At 45.7% G+C, this 24,852-nt stretch overlaps 3 protein-coding genes and 1 long non-coding RNA gene across 4 annotated transcripts; 1 reads left to right on the top strand and 3 right to left on the bottom strand.

The window, feature by feature from the left end:
* Positions 1–435: 435 nt before the first annotated feature.
* Positions 436–3,147, bottom strand: LOC109476190. The gene is made up of 3 exons (XM_019777076.1): positions 2,040–3,147; positions 1,269–1,907; positions 436–583 (listed from the first exon to the last, which is right to left on the bottom strand). Exons 1-2 carry the CDS (start codon positions 2,170–2,172, stop codon positions 1,279–1,281), a joined length of 762 nt encoding a protein of 253 aa, XP_019632635.1. The 5' UTR covers positions 2,173–3,147; the 3' UTR covers positions 436–583; positions 1,269–1,278.
* A 2,606-nt stretch (positions 3,148–5,753) lies between these two features.
* On the top strand, positions 5,754–7,613 carry LOC109476192. Its single transcript, XR_002140603.1, has 3 exons — positions 5,754–5,872; positions 6,725–6,834; positions 7,038–7,613. It is a non-coding gene; the product is annotated as an uncharacterized LOC109476192 (long non-coding RNA).
* A 5,869-nt stretch (positions 7,614–13,482) lies between these two features.
* Positions 13,483–15,421, bottom strand: LOC109476186 (uncharacterized protein F54H12.2-like). Its single transcript, XM_019777073.1, has one exon. It carries the CDS (start codon positions 15,419–15,421, stop codon positions 14,096–14,098), a length of 1,326 nt encoding a protein of 441 aa, XP_019632632.1. The 3' UTR covers positions 13,483–14,095.
* A 2,796-nt stretch (positions 15,422–18,217) lies between these two features.
* Positions 18,218–23,063, bottom strand: LOC109476185. Its single transcript, XM_019777071.1, has 3 exons — positions 23,060–23,063; positions 21,901–22,031; positions 18,218–19,207 (listed from the first exon to the last, which is right to left on the bottom strand). Exons 1-3 carry the CDS (start codon positions 23,061–23,063, stop codon positions 18,218–18,220), a joined length of 1,125 nt encoding a protein of 374 aa, XP_019632630.1.
* Between the last annotated feature and the right edge of the window lie 1,789 nt (positions 23,064–24,852).

The following is a 24,852-nucleotide window of genomic DNA, read 5'->3' as shown; positions in this document are numbered from 1 at the left end:
GATCTCCCCCGCAGATAAAAGCGGTCTGTAACCTTCTGTTCGCCAAGATACACCTCCTAGCGGGTACAAAGGGCAGTTTTTAACCCTATCTAGACCGGGCTTTTTTTGAGCTTGGTGGACGGGGGGGGGGTTCATTTGACCCCCCTCAGAACTCGAGAAAGGTATGTCAGTAGTATAGGAGGGACGGGACGACTAACATTTTTGGGGAGGTGTGGGGAGGTCGAGGGGAGGCTGAGGGAAGACGTGGGAATCGGGGAGGCGTGAGAACTGGGGAGGAGTGAGGACTGGGGAGGAGTGAGGAAATGATTTGATGAGCCGCTAATCTACTTGGGGAGGCGCTCGCTGGGGAGGCGTGGGAATGGGGTCACTGCACAATTAACGTCTTACCACTGCAATAAGAAGAATCACTATCAAATAGCCAACATGCATACACCGTTCAACGTAATTGACAACCATACCTTTATATTGTCTCAAAGCAGGACTAAAGAAAAACGACAGAGTACTAGGATGCATGTTTTGTACACTTTATTTGCCGTAATGATTTGTGCTTTAATCAAAGGACGGCGCTCTCCAAGACGGATCTCTGCAAAGACAAGAAACGTTCAAGAGATCAGTCAAAGGTGAAATAAACTCGTCTTAAAACTGACCTAATTAGGCGACAACACGACAAGCTGTCGGGTGTCTGGGAAATCTACAGATAGATGTTGACAAATACAGTTGTTATCGGCAAAAAGGAGAGTAAAATTCGCCATGAAATGGTATGAAAGGCTTTTTCTATCTATCAGAAGGGCTGTGGAATAGGGCGGTATCCTTTCTAGCCTACTAATCGCTATTTAATAAGTGTCAATTGGTCAAATAATCCTTTTATTGCTCCTTCCGGCTCTGCCCGTGAAGCGTGGCAGACGCGCGACTACAGCTCAACGTGTGACAGGAAGTCACGGAAGTTGATATTTAAACAATGCTACCATGCGTAATTTGACCTTTGCACTTAAATTCCGCCCATCGGCTCGGGTGCGTAAAGAAATTTATGACTTAAACGATCTAAACTACGGAGCTTAACAATTTGGACACACTCTAAACAGACTTACTGCGCGGTGAGTCAAACCTAAAGGCGGTCAAACTTACCTGACTAATATTCTCATATACATATACGTATAGCCAGCGTAGTTAGTTTGGTAGAGACTAGACATTTGCTACGACTCGTGTATAAAGACACAGATCGATCGTAAGAATGGAGAATGCTATCAATGACTCCGTTATTTACTAACCTTTAGACGTTTAGTGCCTTGGATGTTTTCTTGGAGGCTCATCCTCCATGGGTCCGCCAGACCTTTTCGCCGCTGTCGGAGTAGTATAGGAGTCGGTGGCGCCCCACTGGTCATGGAACTCGGCCTCTCCCCACGCGGACAAAGGAACATTGGCCAATGTTCGCATCACTTCCGCCGCGTCGACGGGAAGGGTGGACGGGGAGAGGTTCACATCCATCATGACAGGCGAAGCCTGCGGAGGGGCCGTGTCGATGTGGTGATCTGGGTACACCTGCTGGGCGTATTCATGCGCGTACATCTGTTGGTCATAGTAGGGCCCATAGTAGTCCATGGCGGCGGCATAGCCTGACCATGGGTACTGCTGCTGGGCGTACGCAGCGGCGTACACCTGTCGGTCGTCGTAGGCGTTCCAGTAGGCTGGAACTGGAACATGTTGATAATCGTAGACTTGCACGGTCGGTGCAACAAAGACGGGGTTGTCTGGTGGTGGCGGAGTTGATGTCGGAGTGACCGGTGACCATCCCCCATCCATCACCGCGGGCACGACGTTTGGTGGTGGTACAGCCGCGTCGGACTGGGGAGTCGCCGGAGGAGTGGGTGGTGTCCACTCCACAAAAGGCTGCTGATCCATATTCTCGTCTAAGATAGAGAAGAGATAAACTAAGGCGTCAAAACTAAGAACACAGAAGTAAAATAGAAAAGAACACAAATTTTGAAAACCACACACACACACACAAACAAATACATATGGCGATGTCTAGAAGTACATACCGACAAAAACGTCATCAAACAGAGCCAACAAATCGTCGTCGTAGTAGTCATCAAAAAGAGCCAACAAATCGTCGTAGTAGTCGAGATCTATCACGTCTATCATCTCATGGTCGAAGCTATCGTTGGACTCCATTTTCGTGACCAGTTACAACTTCTGTAGCGCGGGTTTGTGCGGCGAGCAAGACCGCCCGTATATATTCACACCGACTCCGGTGTGTTATGCGGAACAACCTAATAACTGGCTCCAATACAGCTTGGACCGTCACAACAAAAACTTTTGGAAACACAAACAAAGATGGCAGAAATGAGACAAAGATTGTATTTGTCAAGTCATTAGCGGTACATCTTTGCGACGGGAACGTAACCGTCGTGTTTCTGTGTGGTCTCTCGGTTATTGGGGTTGTTTATTTACTAAAACACTAGGAGGTAAGGTTCCGAATCCTCATTTACTATAAACGAAACGTTGCGAATAGACAAACAGAATGCAGTCTTCGGAGACTTTACCACAGCGAAATGTTTGGAACTACAAGAGAGACCTTCTCAGACTAACAGCGAAAAGAATACCGGCACGCTCGCAGAAAGATGAAAAGAGCCCCAAAAGCGACAGCCAGCGACGAACCAACACGAACCGTAGGAACGTGTGGGATTACATAGAAAGATTGCTGACCCCTTCCTAAGATAACGCGCCTTGTCAACGTTTGACCTACCCATAGAGGTAAGTCTATGACTATTTTGAAGGTATACTTAAAGTGTCTGTAATGTCAAAGTATGTTATTTCGTTAAAACGAAACTTGTTCCAACAATGTATGGATTGTCTTTGTTGAGTACGACATGGTTCAGGTGTGCAAACAATTGCAAGTAGATAGTGGTGTGTCATAATCGAATCAAACAAATTTCATATCCTCTTTTGGTATTGTGCGCACTTTCCCACGACAAAACACGGTTCAGGTGTGTAAATAATTGCAAGGTGATAGTGGTGTCATAAACGAATAAAATAAATTTCATATATCCTCTTTTGATAACGTGCCTACTTTCCCACGACGAAAAGACGGTTCAGGTGTGTAAACAATTGCAAGGAGAAAGTGGTGTGTCATAAACGAATAAAACAAACTTTATATCGTCTGTTGTAAAAATACGACATAAAAACAGACCGTTTCAACGACATACAATCAGAAACGGCTTCGCTCTTTACAAGAGGTTGTCGTGTTGACCCCACGCAAGGAGGTAAGTGTGTTTGTATTTCCCAAGTCCAAGAGTGTGCGCGGTCTTTAGTTTACATTTGTATCAATTTACTATTGAACATTGACGGTTTTTTTCTCTCGCTATTCCTTGTAGAAAACCATGGTATTCTCCTGCGACCTGTGTACAAAAGTTTTCAAAACGGCACATACCCGAACCCGACATATCAGAACGGTACACGACGACGCTCGATCGGGGCACAAATGCAATATCTGCGGAGTGACGTTTTCGCGAACAGATAACTTGAGACGCCATGAACTGCAACACACATCAAATGTTCCCATACACACATGTGAATCATGCGGGAAAGCATTTGGGCGACGAGAACACCTCAACCGTCATAGGCGGACAGTCCACGCGGTACGACCACTAAACATACACGAAACGACTACGGCCGTAAACGCGCGCCATTCCACATCGCAAAGTGAAACCAGACTGCACGAAGGGGAACGCGAAAGACCGGCTAAGAAAGCAAGACTTGACCCCACACCCAGACCACAACATATCACCGTAGAAGATCAACAGGATGGATCTGAAGATCCGGAGTTGGCCGAACTGTACACCGAAAAATGGTCAACCATACGAACCCAATCCTTTAGAGGAAAAGTTTTAAACACGTACAATTTTCAATTGAACTCTACGACGATAGACGAGCTGACACCAGAAGTATGGGCCATCTTCCAAGAACAGAAAACAGCCTTCAAAATAAACGTGTCGTTTGGTTTCATCATGAGAAACAACGAATCAGGAGAACTAAGATATTTTTACCCGAGTGTAAACAATCACTGCTTTCTAGAGAAACCGATATTAGTGGAAAACGAGAACGGAATCAAAAGCTTCTTGGATAAGTTGGAAACGATCGACATTCTGGAACACGCAAGACAGCAGAGACCCGATTCTAAATGGGTCGTCTGTAAAGTTACGAATGCAACATTTTACGTCAGCAAATTGACAGAACATCCGATAGGCGCGCCCGGGTTTCTACCTGACTATATAGTTAACAGCAAGACCATTGTCACCATGCAAAGCGGACCCCACGGTCCCTACACGGATAACTTGTGCTTCTTTCGTTGTCTCGCAACGCACAAGGGTGAGGACAAAACCCGACTCGAGACGACCACCAAATCACTGCTCGAGACGTACCTATCTTTCGTCGGAAAGACACGACAGACGTTCAAAGGTGTGACAATAAATGGACTTCACCAAGCGGAACAGCTCTTTGGGGTCAATATATACGTCTATAGCCTAAACCAAGACACGACCGATCAAAGCGCATTCGCCGAACTTATTAGACGACCGCTGACTTCACACGAAGACACCATGTACCTGAACTTGTACGAAGGACATTTCAGTTATATAACCGACTTTAAAAATTACGCAAAGTCGTGGGCGTGTTCAAAATGTGGAAAGAAATGGACACATCAAGGGCACCTTCACAGACACGAGGCAAATTGCACCGGGGCTATAAACTATGTCTATCCAGGTGGAGCTTTCAAAGTGGCGCCGACCATCTTTGAAAAATTGCAAGACGAAGGAATCGTGATTCCAGAAAGCGATCGATATTATCCATACAGGGCGACTTATGACATAGAATGTCTGCTGAAACCGGTATCGGGTCAACAAACGATGAAAATGGTGTGGGAAGCAGTTCACGAGTTACTTAGCGTGAGTGTCTGTTCGAACGTGCCGGGATTCACGGAGCCCAAGTGTTTCGTGTCAGACGGAAATGGTGTCACGGTCGTACAGGAATTCATGTCATATCTTGTACAGGTCAGTGTTTCGGCATACCAGCTGTTGAGAAACAAGTTTGAGTGGGTCTTCGCAACAATGACAGAGAAAAGACAACGGGACATTGAAAGGATGGAGGAAGAAGATCAGGAACATAACGAAACGGGGCAGGAGGACGAGCGCGAGAAAAGAATGAAGAAACACTACCTGACCCAGTTGATGGAAGAATTAGAACGCCATCTGAAAGAGTTGCCAGTAATCGGTTCCAACGCCGGAAAGTATGATATTAATGCGATGAAGAAATTTTTCCTCCCGGTCCTCCTCCAAAATCAAACCAAACTTAAGACCATAAAAAGAAACAACGTCTACATGGCAATAGGAACGGAGGAATTCAAGTTTCTAGACCTGGTTAATTACGTGGCGCCCGGGTTTTCATACAGCCATCTCCTCAAAGCGTACGAGTGTGCGGAAACAAAAGGACATTTCCCGTAAGTACGACATTTCCCTAGTAGTACTATTCACTATTTCAGTTACAGATGCTTTGTTGTTGTGTGCACAATGGCCAGATTTCTGTAGTGGACATAACGACAATTACATGTTGGTACAGGAAGTCTGATTGGTTTGTCTTTCTCTTAACTAGAGGTGCAGTGTGTGCGCACGTGCCAGGTTTCCGTAGTGGGCATAACGACAATAGACCTCATTCCAGATACATGATTCTATTCTCGCGAGAGCGCATCCTTGGCGTGACCGCGCGTGACCTCGCACGAAAACGAGACCGCCGTTGGGTCACTCCCGGTCAGGTTTCCCATTGAGGCGGCCTAACAATGGAGTCTTCCACAGTCGATAGCGATACTCCAACTTCAACGGTGAGTTTTGCCCGTCCAGTGTAAAATATTGTCGGAAGTACGGCTTTCACGGGTAGAGAATGTTGTTGTGGGCATGTGGGATCGATTTCGGTGGGTAGAAATGCATGTTTCTTCCGATTTTGAACAGTTTGGACGGGCGGCATTGTAGCGTATGTGATGCACTTTGTTTACATGCTACGTACGCAGCAAACTCATATAATATGGAGAAAAATATCGAGCTTAGCCGGGTATATAGCCACAAAAACCTAAAAATGTTGGCCCTGGAGTCTTGTGGGTGGAAATTTATGGAGTGTTCGGCGATTTCTCCGTAGATTTATCGATTATAGCGTCTAATGTCCGGCCGTACGTAGAGTGAAACTTTCGTAACTTGGGGAGGGGGCGGTTGTTATTCTAACGTCCCCCGTTTATTATTATTATTTGTCGATGGGACTTTACTAGAATAGAACGGTAGAAAAACATAACTTACCTTTGTGAGATCCTGTTGGGTAGAAATACGTCTCTTGAACGAAATTTTGGCGGTCGCCCTGAAGATTCATCGATTACAACGTCAAAGCGCCCAGCCAGGTTTTTAGTCACTCACGCAGTGTTGGAGAGGCGGGGCATGTGTTTTTCTAAACGTCCTACGTTTTGGGAGACGGGGATTTTCCAATGTTTACAATATTATAAGAACATCATAAACAGTGTCTGGATGAGATCCTGGCTTCGGGTGGTTCATGTTCTCATTTCTTTATTCATATCTATGTCTTTGTCTAAAACCTTAAACTTTACTCACAAATAATATTCTTCTTATTAATCCGGCATTGCTAAAAAAATATAACTGTTAATGAAAATTTCCATATTGTATGATTCCAGGTGCAGCACCCGTCCTTCACTCCTGGGTGAAGCAGAAACCAGAGAGACCAGCTCCAAAGAAGAGATGTTCTCCCACCAAGAAAAAGAAAGGAGCTTGTGGACTTAACAAAGTAAATGTTGCATGTCAACTACAATGTACATAGTTTGAATTTTATTCCATAAAGTTTTGTATCAGTAATGTCCGCATAATTTTCTTTTTGGATGCTAATAAAAACATACTTGAATTGCTTCACATGGTATTTTACTTCTTGTAAAGAACACTTCATATTGTTGCACTCAAACATTGTCATTGCATTTTTGACTGACTTTACAGATTGATGAACCTGAGGACTCCTCCGCTTGTTGTTCGGATCCTGGTCTCGACACCAACATGGCTATACTTCAACCTGACCTGGCAACATCCCCATCACCGACTGCACTGCCATCACAGACCACATCTTCACCATGCTTACCTGACAAACTTTTTACCACCACTTGTACAGAACTACTGAAACTGTCATGTTTATTGAAGTGGCATTGTATTTACATGTGTCTGAAGGTTACAAGAACATGTACATGTTTTTTCACAAATAAAAAAAATGATGAGAAGCAACTTCAAGGAAGTGTTCCTAACTTACATGTATTTTGGAATTTTGGGTACTCTCATGTATGTAATCTACTCATACATGATCTAGTGAAAAAATGAATCATGGCTACATGTTTCAATGAGAAGCAAATGGTGGAAAACCAACTTAAACTATACATGGTTTATTAGGAATGAATTAAATAGTGTTACTGAACTGTTTTCAGTTTCTGATACATGTACATACTGTTAACACACATCTGTTTCCTAGTACATGTACTAGTAGTAGCTCTTTCCTTTTGTACTCAATAAACACTACATTGTATTTACACTACAACAGTATTTGTGCCTGATAAAATCAATCAACAATAGGATCATACTAAAACCTTTTGGCAACAACCAAATAATACATCTTTGACAACATGAGTGGGGCAAAGACCATGTGATAGGTAGATGTCCTAGCGGCACTGTTTCTATGGTCCTGTGTTGTGCTTTGCAGACTTGAATTTCTTTTCCCTCTTCAGGCAGGTAGTGTTTGTCTGAAAAGAGTTTTAAAAAATGTTAAAATTTTAGACAAAGACATATAATAAAGAAATGAGAACATGAACCACCCGAAGCCAGGATCTCATCCAGACACTGTTTATGATGTTCTTATAATATTGTAAACATTGGAAAATCCCCGTCTCCCAAAACGTAGGACGTTTAGAAAAACACATGCCCCGCCTCTCCCACACTGCGTGAGTGACTAAAAACCTGGCTGGGCGCTTTGACGTTGTAATCGATGAATCTTCAGGGCGACCGCCAAAATTTCGTTCAAGAGACGTATTTCTACCCAACAGGATCTCACAAAGGTAAGTTATGTTTTTCTACCGTTCTATTCTAGTAAAGTTCCATCGACAAATAATAATAATAAACGGGGGACGTTAGAATAACAACCGCCCCCCTCCCCAAGTTACGAAAGTTTCACTCTACGTACGGCCGGACATTAGACGCTATAATCGATAAATCTACGGAGAAATCGCCGAATACTCCATAAATTTCCACCCACAAGACTCCAGGGCCAACATTTTTAGGTTTTTGTGGCAATATATCCGGCTAAATTCGATATTTTTCGAAGTTAGCTGCGTACGTAGAATGTAAACAAAGTGCATCACATACGCTACAATGCCGCCCGTCCAAACTGTTCAAAATCGGAAGAAACATGCATTTCTACCCGCCAAAATCGATCCCACATGCCCACAACAACATTCTCTACCCGTGAAAGCCGTACTTCCGACAATATTTTACACTGGACGGGCAAAACTCACCGTTGAAGTTGGAGCACCGCTATCGACTGTGTTAGAACGTACTACAGGGAATCCGCGACCACACGGCGGTCTCGTTTTCGTGCGAGGTCACGCGCGCTCACGCCAAGGATGTGCTCTCGCGAGAATAGAATCAATATGGCGACTGTATCTGGAATGAGGTCTATTACATGTTGGTACAGGAAGTCTGATTGGTTTGTCATTCTCTTAACTAGAGGTGCAGTGTGTGCGCACGTGCCAGGTTTCCGTAGTGGGCATAACGACAATTACATGTTGGTACAGGGAGACTGATTATTTGTTGATTATCCAACAATTATGTGCTAGGTACGAGTGGATGGACTCGCTGGATAAGCTAGAGCAAGCAGAGCTGCCTCCTGTCACCGCGTTTTACAGCAAGCTGAAGGGAGAGGGGATTTCCGAAGAAGACTATCGCTCCTGTCAGACCGTCTGGGCCGAACACAACATGCAGACCATGAAAGACTTCCTAATATGGTAAGTACTACAAACCGTCTTGTCGGGTCTTTTGAGACCCTCGCCGTTTCTGCATGCGTACTCGCAAGCTTTGGATCGATAATTGACCGTCTTCCTTTCTCGTTCCTTCGCAGGTACAACAACAAAGACGTTGAACCCATGCTGGAAGCCGTGCAGAAGATGTTCGACTTCTATCGAGAGAAAAGAATCGACATGTTCAAGCACGGTATCAGCGTGCCAGGTATAACTTTGAAATATTTGTTTAAGAACCTAGACAACACGTATTTCACTCTGGCAGACAACGAGGATGTATACAAGCTTTTTAAGGACAATATTGTGGGGGGCCCCAGCATCATATTCCATAGGTACCACCAGAAAGGTGTGACGTACATCCGGGAACAGGAGATGAGGGCTAAAGGTCGAGTTCCGAAACTTTGTCAGAAGGTGATTGGCTATGACGCCAACGCTCTTTATTTATGGTCTTTACAACAACCGATGCCTACTGGGGGATATATACGGCGCGTAGAAGAGAATGGCTTTAAGAAGATGTATTCCGAAACGCCAACAGGCCGACTGTGTGCTCAGTGGTTGGAATACGAATCGCAAAAACGAGGGATAGCCATTCGCCATAAGTACAATAACACCGAAAAACGCGTTGGTTTTCGAAGGATTCCGGTCGATGGGTTTATCTCAGAGACTGGCCAAATTTTCCAATTTCACGGTTGTTATTGGCACGGCCACAACTGCAGTCTAAACAGGGGCGCCACCTACAACAAAAACAATGGCAAGCTCATGATTGAATTGTATCTGGAAACGTTACAAACGACACGTTATCTGCGGGACGAGGGTTTCGAGGTGATTGAAATGTGGGAGTGTCATTGGCGAAAGTTACAAAAAACAGCGCAGGTGTCTGAGGTTTTGTCTCAGTTCAAGACGCCCACCGAACACAAGTATCAAATGTCCGAACAAGAAATCCTCCAGGCTGTCCGTTCGGGTGACTTATTTGGCACTCTGGAAGCTGACATCGCGGTTCCTTGGTATCTAAAGGAACACTTTCAGGAAATGCCTCCTATCTTCAAAAATTGTGAAATTTCTATTCAAGATATTGGAGAGTATATGAAACAGTATGCCGACGCTAACAAGATCATGTCGCAACCGAGACGCTCGCTTATTGGAAGTTTGTTTGGGCAAAAGATTCTGTTGGCTACGCCATTGTTACAATGGTACATGGAACACGGTTTGGTAGTCACTCGCGTCTACCAGGTAATCGAGTACAAACCCAAAGCATGCTTCAAGCCCTTTGGCGATGTGGTTAGCGACGCCCGTCGTCAAGGTGACAAAGACAGTAGTAAAAAGATTATTGCCGAGACCATGAAACTCCTTGGGAACAGTGCGTACGGCAAAACCGTCACGAACAAAGAAAAACAAATCGATGTCGAGTATTGCAACAACGCGGTAACGGCCACGCGAAAAATCAATTCACCGCGTTTTCGGCAGATTTCGGAAGTCACAGACGACTTCTACGAAGTGCAATCGTCCAAGGGTACCATCACATTTGACCTCCCGCATCAAATTGGGTTTATGGTATACCAATATGCGAAACTACGCATGCTTCAGTTCTATTTTGACTTTGTGCGAAAGTTCGTTGACCTTTCGGACTTTCAATATTGCGAGATGGATACTGACTCGGCCTACATAGCCATCTCCGCGGACAGGCTGGAGGATGTAATCAAACCTAACATGCGCGAAGTTTACGAAGATGAAAAACACCTCTGGTTTCCCCGCACGGAAGACCGCGAACAGGCGGCTTACGACAAACGAACCCCAGGATTGTTCAAAGAGGAATGGTCTGGGGATGCAATTGTCGGCTTGTGTTCTAAGACATATTATTGTTTTGGTGGAGATGGTAAAACAAAGGACAAGTTCAGCTGCAAGGGTGTTAGCAAGAAAGGCAATAACATCACTTTCCAAAAGTACCTCGACGTTCTACAGACCCAGAAAAGTGGTCAGGGCGTCAACAGGGGCTTCCGCGTGAGGGATAATCAGATGTTCACGTACACACAGACCCGCGACGCGTTTTCTTATTTCTACCCCAAACGTAAAGTTCTACAAGACGGCGTAACCACTGTCCCCTTAGACATTTAGACATTCAGAGGATAGATTGTTATACCAACTTGTCTTTGTAATTTTTTACAGTACTCTTAATTCGTCGCTGTGGTTGTAAATATGTTACAGCTTATCTGATTGTCCATACAATGTACATATAGCATCTCTGTATGATTGAGAACGAATACAACACGTTGTAGAAGAGAACTATTTGTCACGAGTTGTCAATGTGTGAATGTGCGTGTGCATGTGTCCTGTTGTCGAGAGTAGAACGACGGTATAAATGTTGCTGCTGAAAATATGCGACGTCATTTGCAACTATGGATCCAAGAATCGTTCACCCAGCGAGGTTGATTCTATCTGGTTCGAGTGGGTCCGGGAAGTCATACTTTGCTCAGAAACTAGTAACGGCGGGGAGTGATTGGATAAACCCGGGTCCGTTCGAACACGTGGTGTGGTGTTATTCCGAGTTTCAGGAAAACCTTCACCGCGAGCTGAGTACAAAATTGGGTCCAAATGTCCAATTCATAGAGGGGCTTCCCCAGAGTTGGTCTGATGTAACTAAACCGGGATGCCGTAACGCCATCGTCATCGATGACCAGATGACAGCGGTGGCTCGCTCTGAGAAGGTCACGACATTATTTACCCGCGCTAGCCGTCATAGAAGTATATCGGTCATACTGTTGGTCCAAAATCTCTTCTACCAAGGCCTGAGAACCATCAGCCTGAATTCCAGCTATATCGTCCTGTTTAAGTCGCCTAGGGATCAAAGTATGGTGGTCACGTTAGCCAAGCAAATGTTCCCTGGACATAGCAAATTTCTTCGAGAGTGTTACGAAGATGCCGTGAACAAGACGACGTACGGACATCTCTTCCTTGACCTACATCCAGAATCACCTCAAGAACTACGCGTGAGAACCGACATGCTGACGCCTCGCCCCTACGTGTATCTAAGAAAGTGATAAAACTCAGTATTCTCCACGTCGAAATCTCATTTTGCCTCGAGATGTCGAAACGACTACACCGTCACGCCGACTGTCTCCGGGTGCTGAGTAAGGCCAACCCCAAGCTGCGAAAAGCCATTCTGTCGTCTGCTCCTAACGATCTCCTTAAATCGATTTGTGACTGTTCACACAACATCTTGAAGGGAAACGTCCGCCTCACACCCACCCAGAAGAAAGGTCTGTCTCGGCACAAGTCTACTCTCCGTCAACTTGGGATTCCTCTGTCTAGAAAGAGACAAACGCTGATCCAAAAGGGTGGTTTTCTGTCTCTGTTGCTGAACCCCATCGTCTCGGCCATAAGTTCACTGTTCGGTGGAGGGAAGTGATTTCCCACCGACATCATGGAATACAGTAAAAAAATGGCGCTGGTTCCCCAAGAGTTACTCTCTACGATCCAAGCCAAACAACAAGAACAGGTGTCCCCCCTGGTCAACACCGCCGTGGGTCTAGACGAACAAATGAGAGATGTCTTAGACAGACCCGATTTACCGGATGATATTAAGGCGACCATGTATCAGCAACTCTTGCAGCGCTATTTGGCGTATAGGGATAAGCGTCGCACGGAGCCAGTCACGGTCAGAGTGCTGACGTCATCCAGTGCGAAAACTACCACAGACACCGACGTCAAGGATTCGGCGTCTCCAAGTACCCTCTCCACCGACGGTAAAGAAGAACAGAACATACTGGATGCCTTTCCCAAGACGCTGAAATCTCGTGCACAACAGATACTCAACATCATCAAGCACAAGGGAGGTGACGTCATCAGTTATGACGACCAGGGACAACTACTCTTCAACAAACAGGTCGTACCGGGCTCAAACGTGGCTGACTTGATTAGAGACGCGTTACAGAGGAGACGTGGTTTCAACCCCGTCGGGTGGCAATCCTTTGCCAGAGGACTGGCACGCATAAACGCACCCGAGGCCGCTATCCGACACCCGGCGCGACTGTCCGTGATTCAACGTCACAAGAGCCGTGTAGCCAAGGGTGAGGAACTTTCGGACTCGGATGACATCCCAACACCCACCCCTCCACGACGTCGTGCTCCTAAACGACTTCAAGCAAATAAGCCAAAAGCTCTCATCGCGAAGCCTACCTCTGCTACCAAACAGACTTTCAAGGAAAATTCGTGGAAGTGATATCGTTAACAAATAAAGTTCTCTGTGATTTCGAACACAGGTTGAGATGTGAAATTCACGAGTTATTCTCTATATTTTTTTCTTGATCTCTTTGCATGTTTGTGTGCGTGTGTGCGTGTGTATGTGTGTGTAAGAACGTAGCCTGAGTCATCAACTTATGCAGGGTTTAATAACCTTTATTTGTCACTCGTTTATTTTAAAACTATAAGGTTGGTGATACACACACATGTCAACCGTCACTTACTTAATTTCTATCAAAGTCTTCTAACGCCCTAGCGATTTGCCGCATGACGTGGTCGACGTCCACTACCGGAGCATCGATATCGAAATGTCGCTCTATAAACTGCGCTACTGATACATCGTTAAGTTCTAAATTGTCACTAAACATATCAACTATACTACTCAACGAAATGTTCCGACATCTGTGTAAGAGGTAAAATAGACAATGCTGACCACAAGTGGTCGAAAATCTAGCTTGTATCCTACGTTCGTTGCAAATCCATGGAAGGCGGGTATTTCTACTCAAAAATCTTTCTATGTTTCGAGGATAAACACTCGGTGCACGTCCATAAGAGTCGAAAAATTCGCCTCGCCCATCCTCGTCGAAGTAGATGGCCAACCAGTGCTGGCCCGGCTTATCACTTGGGTCACTGTTTACGATGAAAACGCTCGGGAATTCCGGTACACGTATCGGTAGCTTGTTGGAAGCAAAGACTCCGCGCACGTAAGGGGCCGTTTTCTTGTCGCTTCGCAAGACGGTGTACAGCTGTCTCGTGTCCATCTCTCTAGTTGCTGTAGTCGAAGCTGACGTTCCTCTGCCTGTTTATTTCCAGCAGGTTGTCAAACTCTGCAAAGACCACTGCGACCACCGTTTGCTCCAGAGCCTGGGCAAAGTGTAGCTCCAGCCTGAGGTTTCCCTGTCTGATCACGTTAAAGTGGTCTCCTCCTAACCCACACAGGTCTGGGCTGAGGTCGTAACAGAAGAGCGTGTACCCCTTATCGAAGTCGTCTCTGGCGATCTGGTTGCCACAGTCCTGGCCTTGTTTTCCAGTCGTCCCAAAGAGATTCACGTAACTTCTGATGTACTGCCCCTGCTCAAAGTTGGGTGTCAGCGCCTTGTGAGGAACCTCCCGTCCGTCGACACAGAGACTGATATGGTTTAGGTTAAAGTGTTGGAAATTGTAGGGATTGGTTCCGTACGAACCCTGAAAGGCGGCGTTGTCCACCAGACCAATGACGACGCGTTTGGGGACCTGACCCAGGAACAGGTTGTCGTTGGACACCGTGTGGTTTCCTTGTGGAATGGTGAAGGGTTTCACTTGAATCCTCCTGAGAGGGTACTTGGCCGTCTCCTTGTTGAGTCGACTTTCGATGGACAGCTGGTAGGTGGGTAGCAGATTGACCTTCCTTAGAAACACGGCAGCCTCGGTGATGACGACTTTATACTGTTCCCCTTGTGCCATCAGACTGAACTGGTGTTTCGATCGATGCAGTTTGATTTTAACATCGACTTTACTGAGCAAAAAGCGATCTTGAAAGAAGAGATCGACATGAAGTGGTCCTTGGAGGTCAATCTCGCCACGGGTCATGTTGGCACGCTTGACTAACCCCTCGTTCGCGTCTGGATTGTCGCCTGCTGGGTAAGGATCGACCAGGTGAAGTTTTCCTGGCGTGTCTTGATAGAACAGGGAAGAGGTCAGTTGTGACTGTTTTGCTTCAGAACCAAAGTTCAGCAGGGTTTCCAGGTAGGCGCGATAGGGGTAACAGTTTGTAGCGTCGGTTATCAGCTTTCCTCCAAGAGACACGTCTACCTGTTGAAATAACGACTGCAACCACAGATTGACGGGTCCCACCTTCGCGTCTCCTGGTAGGTCGGCACCGTTGGGTCGAACGATTTTGGCTCTCACGTATAGCTGAGTCTGGCTAAGGTCGGTGAATTCTTCCCCCGCCCCCGGAATGTCAAATTCTATCGGAGAAGACTCGGAAAGACTGGCCACCGGGTGATACTGAACCCATCTACTGTCCACAATGCTGGTCTGTGTTGGTGGCACTTCGAAAAGATCCAATTCCGATTTTGTGCAGGAGCACGACAGAGGATGGATGTGGTCCATGACGTGTATTTCTAGTTGAAGATATCAGGAGATGTACGTCCGCCTCGTGCGGTGTTTCTCTTGCGTCTGACTGCACGAAGTCGCGGCCCACGTTTTAAAACCACCTTTCCCTTAGTCGCCGCAGGGGCCTTCCGTCTCTTGTTCTGTAGTGACTGTGCCGACGGTGCCCTTGTCATCGCTCTTTTCTGTGGAGGACCACCGGATATCAGACGTTGACCAAATTCGTTAGCTCTTCGTTTGACAGCGCGTTTCACCCCCTGACCCTGCAAGACGTCTTGAGCCAAATCCACCCCACTCCTTAAAGCCTGCCTCCCCACATTTTTGACACCTCGTTTAAGGAGAGGTACGGCCGATCTAAGCAAACCGCGAAACACCCCGCCCAACCCGTATCCACGTTGCATGGGTCGTCCGTAGTACACGGGCAATTGTCCTCCTCGCTGTCCCGACATCTTAGGTGAAGTACGAAGACCGCCTTTGTCTGAAGTGAAGTGTTACCACCACTCGTCCTCGTTGGAATGGGACAGGATTGCCTAGCTCACTCCTTATATCCAATTCCAGTGTCTCGAATCGTTTCTTGGACAGGGGCATGTAGTGAGGTGTTGTAATGGAGAGAGCTATAATGTCCGCGTCATTTCCCTCCACCTTCACGATGCGCAAGAGCGGGACTTTTACACCCCCCACTAGACGATGCTGAACAACGTCTGAGTACACGTACAGGCAATGAAACCCCGCGTTGATGTCTGGTGGGTGGGGGGCCTGAGCCGTGTTTCCAACGATCGTGTTCTCTGGGTACCAACCAAGCTGTTTGGCTAAAGGTCCGATCAGTCTAACGGTTGCCGGGGCGAAATGCACTGACATGGGAGGCAGAGTCATAGACACGCGTTTCTTTATTGCATTGTAGCGAAACAGTTCGTGTTGTTTGAAGACCTCAAGATAGTTCTTTTTCACTTCCTCGTTTAGGACCTGTATGAGATGGTGGATATCCTTGTAGTAACCCGACGGTACCGTGATGAACTCTTGTTCGGTTCCATTGCCGTGTAGGTTCTCCGCGTCCTCTACAAGATAGAACGTTAGTGAATTTCCCCCTTCGGGAACGTTCATCCAGCTGTGAGGGTATTGAATTTCGGCAAGAGCTACCTCCCAATCCCCTGTCAGCTCGATAGAATGCGCCAATTTGGTCCTGTAGTTTGTTAGCGTGTTTTCAGGATAGATGTCCATGCTGCCGTCACTGGGGAGAGTGACGTAAAACGAATTAGCCATGGCGAGGTCCGTCTGTGCAATGGTCAACGTGTCGGTCTAGTGTTCGTATTTATTGTATCGGTATCATGTCTTCCTCTCTCACCCAGCTGTTAAATTTGCTAGGATAACCTTTCCACTTGACGAAGTATTCAGTCTTTTTACCCCGACGCCTCGTGTCCAGGATGTTTTCTACCTGGTAGACGTCGTCTTCTTTTTTGGTCACTTTCTGGAGCTCCTTTTCGTAAAACGTACCCTTCAATTCCTCTCCGTGGTAATCCTTGATGCGGTACACGGGAGGTCGTCTGGCGATTCGTTTAGATACGGTGAAAATCTCTGTGGTCCAATTTGGTGTATATCCCTTTTCAAGTCGCAATTTTGACTTGCTGAGTCGAACTAAATCCCCGACACTGAATTTGAACGGTGTCGCTTTGTGAAGGGTCGATGTGTCTCCCTCTCCGTAAAGAGTATGCCAGACGAGTCCTTCGTTTTTGTCGTTGACGTCGACCGGAGCCGCCTTGATACTGCGATGGTATGAACGATTATAGGACCAGACTAGCTGGTCTAGAATGTCGATGTAACAATGTGTGTTTTCTCCCGTAAAGTATTTCCACATTCTCGTCTTCAGTGTGCGGTTGAACCTTTCTACCACGCTAGCTTTGGTTTCAACGTTAAACGTGGTGAAGAATTCGATGTCTTCTTTCTTCAGAAATGACTGGAAGTGTCGATTTAGAAACTCGGTTCCCTGATCTGTCTGTAAGCACCTGGGTTTTCGCCCGTCCTCTGAAAGGATGACCTCAAAAGCTTTCACCAAGGTGGCTCCCTTCTTGTCTTTGATGGGGACGACCCACGCATACTTCGACAGGATGTCGATACACGTGAGAAGGTAGCGGTATCCGTCGTTGTGTCTCGAGACAGAGGACATGTCGACGAGGTCGGCCTGCAACTGGTCATCTTTTCCTCCGACTATAACTCGGTTTCTTTGGAATCGGCGCCTGATTGGTTTATGTAAGGTGTATGTGTCTTGAGAGTGCAGCCAGGTCTTCACTTGTTTTCTGCTGATGCCGTGCTTCTTTCCGACGGTTCGGTGGAGCCGTCCCACTCCACTATACCCTGCAGGGTGTCTAGGGTCGTAGTAAACACCTCGGAGCACTTCGTCGCGTTTCCCGGATATGTTGGTCTGCTCTGCATTTTCTTTCCCTTCGCCTTTCCTCTCCTTTCTTCTCCTTTTTGAAGCCATCCAAACCCTCTGACGAATACAAATATCCGACCACCGACACACATACACGCGCAAAAAACGCGGTGTACGAATCCCCTAAAGATCTCACCAAAGGTCGAGATTTCTTGAAGACAACCCATGTGTGTTCTTTGTGACTGTCAAACTGAGACTGATCGTTTCGTTTTTGATATTAGCCTTTTTATGCAGATCTGTTAAAATGTGTTAAGCTGTGCTGAGCCATACATCACATGCACACGTATTACACAAACATACACAATAAAACACGACACACAGTTTAATCAAGTCTTTGTTTCGACGGTAGCTTTATTGTCTCAGATATGCTACTCCTCTAAGATCTTCGTGATGAGATCGTTGCTGGGATAGCCCTCGTGTTTCAGCACCGCTTCCAGCACTGCATCCATCTTCTGGCTGTGTGCCTCCAGAGCCTGCCACTGATCCGTGGACAAGTTGATCCCTTTCTTGCCGGGGAGGATTTTGTCAGAACCATCCTTCGGTCGGTAGAACTCTCGCAACGCCAAGACCGGTTTCCCTCTGAAGATCTCCACGATGGCGTATCGTAGATTCCCCAACCCAAAGCGACGAGGAGAGAACAGAGCACTGTCGTACGGCATGGCTGCGAACGTGCAGGAGAGCAGGGCTGCCGACACACCCGACATGTTCTGTTTGAGAACACGCCATTGATCTGGAGACAGAACGAGCCCTTTCTTACTGGCTCTCCACAAGTTCTTTTGTTCTGGGTACGGGCGATAAAACTGTCGCACACCCATCAGCGGTTTCCCCTTGAAACGACCAATCGTGGCGAAGACGTTTTCCCCTATGGGAAACCTGACTTCCAATCCGTCGGTCTCGTTGTTGTATTGGATGTTCGGTTTGGGAAGCGGGGCGTAGTCGGCAGAACAGCTCGGTTTCGTCTCGTTGTAGTACTGGACGTTCGGTTCAGGAGGCGATGCGTAGTCGGTTGAACGACTCGGTTTCGGGTCGCTGCGTTGCTGGATGTTCGGTCGAGGAGGCAGCCCGTAGTCGGTAGAACAGCTTGCGATCGAATAGCCCGTTGCCTCCGGCTGTTGCCTCCTGGGTCCGCCGTATAGCGGTGGTGTCTGCGTCGCTGCGTCCGCATATTGAGGTGTCTGAAGACCGTCGTACTGCCAATCCAACATATCCGATGCAGACATCTGTGAAGCCATCTTTCTCTCTCTCTCTCTCTCTCTCTCTCTCTCTCTCTCTCTCTGCGAAGACTCTTCTGGGTCTTTGACAAATCGTGAGTGAAGCCTGGTGAACTGCCCGGTCTTTATACATATCCTTTGTCTGAGCTAACCAATCGACGCCGAGCAAATGTCACTGTTCGTCACCTTTCGTGTGTTGACCAATCGCCGTATAGCACCGTGTTATGCCTAGCTGGTGATTGGACAAGACGTAATAACCACCTCCCCGCCATGGAACACACCAACTCGGCGACCTCCGCGCAGATCGCATCGTCCGTTGTATTTTTCGACTCGTGTAGTTTGATGTGTGTATCCACGGCAAAAAGCAGCCCGATGATGACACGTCCCCAGTTCAAACCATTTTCTTGTAGGACGCTTTCGAGAACGTTTGTCAACCGGTTAGAAACGTTTGTCGTGGTCGATGCAAAAGTGTCAACGAGATCTCGCCACTCCCGTGTCTTCGTTACATCGTCCGAAACTCGCGCAATCTTTCGACATATGGCTAGATTCTCCCGTCTCTGATATTTTGGAAACGACTCTGGAGCCTTTTCGTAAAGTAAGCGACGTATGATGTCTTCCGTTTGCACTTTCAGCACTTCCATACTACATACTGACATGTTTAAAGCGGTTCGATGTGCAGCTAATAGCATTCCTAGCACCCCCTTGCTTAATAAATGCCTCGTGATTAGCTTCATTAAACTACGTCATTACCTCATGACCCCATTCCCACGCCTCCCCAGCGAGCGCCTCCCCAAGTAGATTAGCGGCTCATCAAATCATTTCCTCACTCCTCCCCAGTCCTCACTCCTCCCCAGTTCTCACGCCTCCCCGATTCCCACGTCTTCCCTCAGCCTCCCCTCGACCTCCCCACACCTCCCCAAAAATGTTAGTCGTCCCGTCCCTCCTATACTACTTATGTCGTATGACCACCAAATTTTCAGAGGATGGTGTACTAGTGAAAATTTATCACATCTACAATTTTTATGTCGTTATGACGTAATATGACGTCATTAATGTGATTTTATTGGCCAGAACCGCCATCTTGGATTTTGGTCAATGACGTCATCAAATTGTTATTAACATTAGAAACCATGTGTAACTTGACATAAAACCCATAAAATTCTATTTTGAAACAAAAATTCCTAAATTTAGCAAAAATGTCTGTAAGAAACCCGTTGCCATGGCAATACAAAAATTATTATCTTATTTCAATGATACAGAATTGTTGCCAACAATATTCTAGAAAAAGTCATCAAGTTTTGCCATTCTAGCGCTAACCGTTCAGACGCTACGTGACATCAAAGTTGGCGCGGGCATTTTTAGCCCCCCCCCGGTCTAGATAGGGTTAAATAGCATTAGGATATCATGAAATAAAGACTTTACCAAAATTTTCGCGGCTGACTCCATCAATCTTGTTAACGAAATGTGGACCCGTCTACTCTTGGAACGTCAAAGACAATTGGGAACATTTCCTGTCATGATTGATGCTGAAATAAAACTTATAAAATACTGGCACCGGTTAGAAAATTTACCCGAAGACGCTCTACTCCACGAGGCATACAATATTTTACATTCCGCTGACTCTGACTGGGTAAATCATGTACACGACATTCTTAATTATAACGGTTTGGATATGTATGGACAAACCCTAGGTTGTATCACGTTGATATGTTTACAAATCAATTACGACGTCGTTTGCAGGATATATACATACAAGAAACCATACCTCTATTCAAAACAATTCAAAACTTTCTGTCTATTCGATGTTAAAAAAGAGATACGGACAAGAAATTACCTTTCTGAAATACTTAATTTTGAAGTTCGTAGATGGATTATAAAGATGAGAATTTGTAGCCATAAATTGAATATAGAATTAGGAAGATATGAAAAAAAACCCTCGACCAGAGGTTTTGTCCATTCTGTCCCTATGATATTGAAGACGAAAAACATTTTATTTTGGATTGTCCACTATATAACGATAAACTCACAAAGCTGTTCAACCTTCTCTCTGTTAGCTCAACAGAATTTGTCACATTTCATGCTATAGATAAATCTAATTTCATCCTAGAAGGTAATAACCCTTACTGTGTACAAATAGGTAAATATATCAAAGAATGTTTAGACCTTAGAACAAGTTCTATTAGTTGACTCATCTATTGTTTTGAACGTAGGTTGATTTGGTCTGTATAATCTACATGCAGTCTTAGACCTTACGAAAGTCGTTGTACATTCGTTGCGTCAATAAAGTTCCATATAATACGTTCCAGATAACTTGTGTCGCCCCCCCCCCCGTCTCTGTTAAGGGTACTCCTGTGAATCTTTAGTGGACGTCACGTTCCAAGAGTAGACGGGTCCATGCCGTGAACAAGGTTGAAGGAGTCAGCCGAATATTTGGGTAGGTCGCAGTTCATTCCGGTGTTGGAGATAAAGTTTTGTCTTTATTTCATAGTTCATTGTACAATGTACCAAACACAGCTAAACATTAGGATAGCTTTGAACAGTACAGAGCTAAACTTTTGATTCATGGCAAAAACAAGCGTCACGGAATCTTTGGAATCTTCCTCAGAAGTCAATTGGCTAATCACCTAGATCACGTGACATTACCGACATCAGCCATTGGTCGAAAGTGCCAGAGAGTCTACACCGCCTGTCTCTGTTGAGTGCTGCATGGATGGTGTGTCCCGGATGTAGTCAGCCTCCTTGATTCCTCTTAAGACGTCCAATCTTCTACGATATTTATTTGCTACTCGTCCAAATAACCAAGGTAATGTATGATATATCAAAATAATGTAATGGCTTACCAACAGTGACAGCATCTTCTCCGGTAGCATGTGGATGCGCTCATCCTCCCCAACGCGCAGGGTCACTTGACAGGACTCAAAGATCAGATCACATGTCACCGTGTCCCATCCATAGCCACCTGCAGCTGCAGCTGTTTAAAACGTTAAACAGACAACAAGCTTTAACAGACGACAAGCTTAAACAGACGACGAGCTTAAACGTACGACGAGCTTGCTGAAACAGACGACGGGCTGGCTGAAACAGACAACGAGCTTGCTAAAACAGACGACGAGCTAATAAACAGACGACGAGCTTGCTGAAACAGACGACGAGCTGAAACAGACAACGAGCTGGCTGAAACAGACAACGAGCTTAAACAGACGACGAGCGTAAACAGACGACGAGCGTAAACAGACGACGAGCGTAAACAGACGACGAGCTAGCTGAAACAGACGACGAGCTGGGGTTATTGGAAAAAGGAGTCCAGTCCGATTGGCGGAAAAAGCAGTCCAGTCCGATTTTGGGGTGGAAAAAGCAGTCCGGTGGTTTCTACGAAATTTTACGAAAGACCATAGGCACAATTTTTTCTTGTTTGTGTACTTCTAGTTTCTATGGGTACTTCTAATTTCTATGGGTACTTCGAGTTTCTATGACTATTTAGAGTTTGTATGGGAACTTGAATTAGCATATATATGACTCACTATATGCCGCCTTAACCCATAATTCAGGCAGCCTTGGGTGAGGAATAGCGGACAAACGATTTACACCTCTTGGGACCACCGAAAAGTAGTTTCTATACATACAGGTCGCCTATCCACAATAAACAAAAGTTAATTATTAAGGGATTCTTTCTTACAATTGTACTTCCGGTACTTACATGCTTGTCGGTGTAATGCAAAGTCTGCCATACGTGGCTTTAGCAGGGGCCGGCTGGATGTTGGGCAGCTGGCAACCGTAAAGAGATTTAATCAGGCTACTTGCAAGCAGGATCGGCCCTGGAAATCTCGTCAGTTGACCGTTTCTTCTTTTGACTAATTATTATTACTTATATGTAAGTAATAATCCGGAGGCATGATGATGATATGTAAGTTACAAACTCTAAGTTCCCATACAAACTCTAAGTACTCATAGAAACTCTAAATTCCCATACAAACTCTAATTACTCATACCTCTAAGTACCCATAGAAACTCGAAGTACTCATAGAAATTCGAAGTACTCATAGAAACTCGAAGTACCCATAGAAACTAGAAGTACACACACAAGACAAAATTATGCCTGTGGTCGTTCGTAAAATTTCGTAGAAACCACCGGACTGCTTTTTCCACCCCAAAATCGGACTGGACTGCTTTTTCCGCCAATCGGACTGGACTCCTTTTTCCATTAACCCGACGAGCTGAAACAGACGACGCGCTTGCTGAAACAGACGACGATCTGGCTGAAACAGCGAAGCGACGCTCCCTCTCCAGGGCTGGAAACCCTAGATCGTTGTGTAGTGTACGGTCCCTTCTGAGTGAAACCAGATGCTGTCTATGGCCCTGTTCAGACAGTCCGGAATGTTGCCTAATCTGGCAACATCCCCCTAGCCAATCAGAGAGCGCCCCCGCGCCATGACGTCATTTTCGCGCGGCTGAGACCCAAGCCAAGTTTCCGGGGGATTCCACTCTTTTTTTCGTGAATTTTGGGCTGTACGCCTGCGTGAAGACCAATTCAAAGGTTAAAATACGTCACATCCACGTACCCATAGCCCGGGGAAGCCATATTGTCCGTGTTTTTGCTCGAAAAACCTCCCAAAAATCACATATTCCGGCCGCGATGCCCGCTAAATAGGCAGGTAAGACACACATTTGCACATTTTTGCACTCATTTTAGCGGCCTAACTTGGCATTTTCCCGGAATTTGTCGCAGTTTTGAACAATTTTCCGTGGTTGTTTGTGGTGTTCCTGATCGATAGCGCCATGTTGTTTACGTGTACAACAACCTGGAGAAAATGTTCGCGTTTTAGAAATTGGGACGTTTTGCATCTCGGAGCTGCCTTCCGCTATGTTTTTAAATGCAGAATGGCACGGCCTCGGCTAGCTTTCGTGGACGTAAAATGCTCTTATTCGCAAGACGCAACATTTCTAAGCACAATAAATAATTTTCCTGAGTAGGTAATAGCCTCTTGCATCATTTCATGTGATTTTCAGTTACGGTTTGTGGCTCATAAAAATTGTTCGCGTTTTTAAACTTTGGAAATGCCACGTCGGGAGTGCGAATACTAGTATACAGTAGGGGTTGGGGAGGGGGGCGTTCGTGTGCGGAGATTCGCGATTGAGCCGTTGTTGAGTGTCGATGCACTGTAATGTTGCTATCAATTCATAATTCATATCCTTGATATATATCATAAGTTCTCGACCTTTTTTTTTCGACATTTTAACCGAAATTTCCGCATTACGTGTTGTGGATATGGGGGGGGGGCAGGATGTATGTGAAATGGTAGCTTACATGCATACTGTTTAAGTACTAGTATATCATTTAATTTATATACATGTGTACAAATACATCAGACATTCATATAAACATGTATCTGGATTCAGTTTATTATCACATGGCATGTATGATCTTTGAGGCTTGCTCTTTCCAAGAATGGAAATACATGATGTAACAAGTTAGTACATTTGCAGCCTTGCAGGACATACCTCTGTACTGCACTTAATAATGTCCAAAAGAAAATCTAATCTTACCTTACCTTGTTTACCAGTTGCAGGGTGCCCACATAAAGGAAGTACGGAGAACTCGCAGGATGTGCATTTGTCCACATGACATGGGTGCTGGGAAATTTGTGTAGGCAATATGGGTACCGGTAACTCCTATGGTAGATATTTCCTATACTGCAACAGCTGCCACAATTTCTTTTTTATCAATGATGTTTCTTTACAGTTTACTAAAGTATTTTCATTGTATGCATGTATGTTGGTAGGTCTGTTTATAA

The sequence above is a fragment of the Branchiostoma belcheri genome, unplaced genomic scaffold (genome assembly GCF_001625305.1).
Source record: "Branchiostoma belcheri isolate BF01 breed outbred unplaced genomic scaffold, Haploidv18h27 scaffold364, whole genome shotgun sequence".
Classification (NCBI taxonomy): domain Eukaryota; kingdom Metazoa; phylum Chordata; class Leptocardii; order Amphioxiformes; family Branchiostomatidae; genus Branchiostoma; species Branchiostoma belcheri.
The sequence above is the reverse complement of the archived record's forward strand: the minus strand, read 5'-3'. Positions and strand labels throughout refer to the sequence as shown.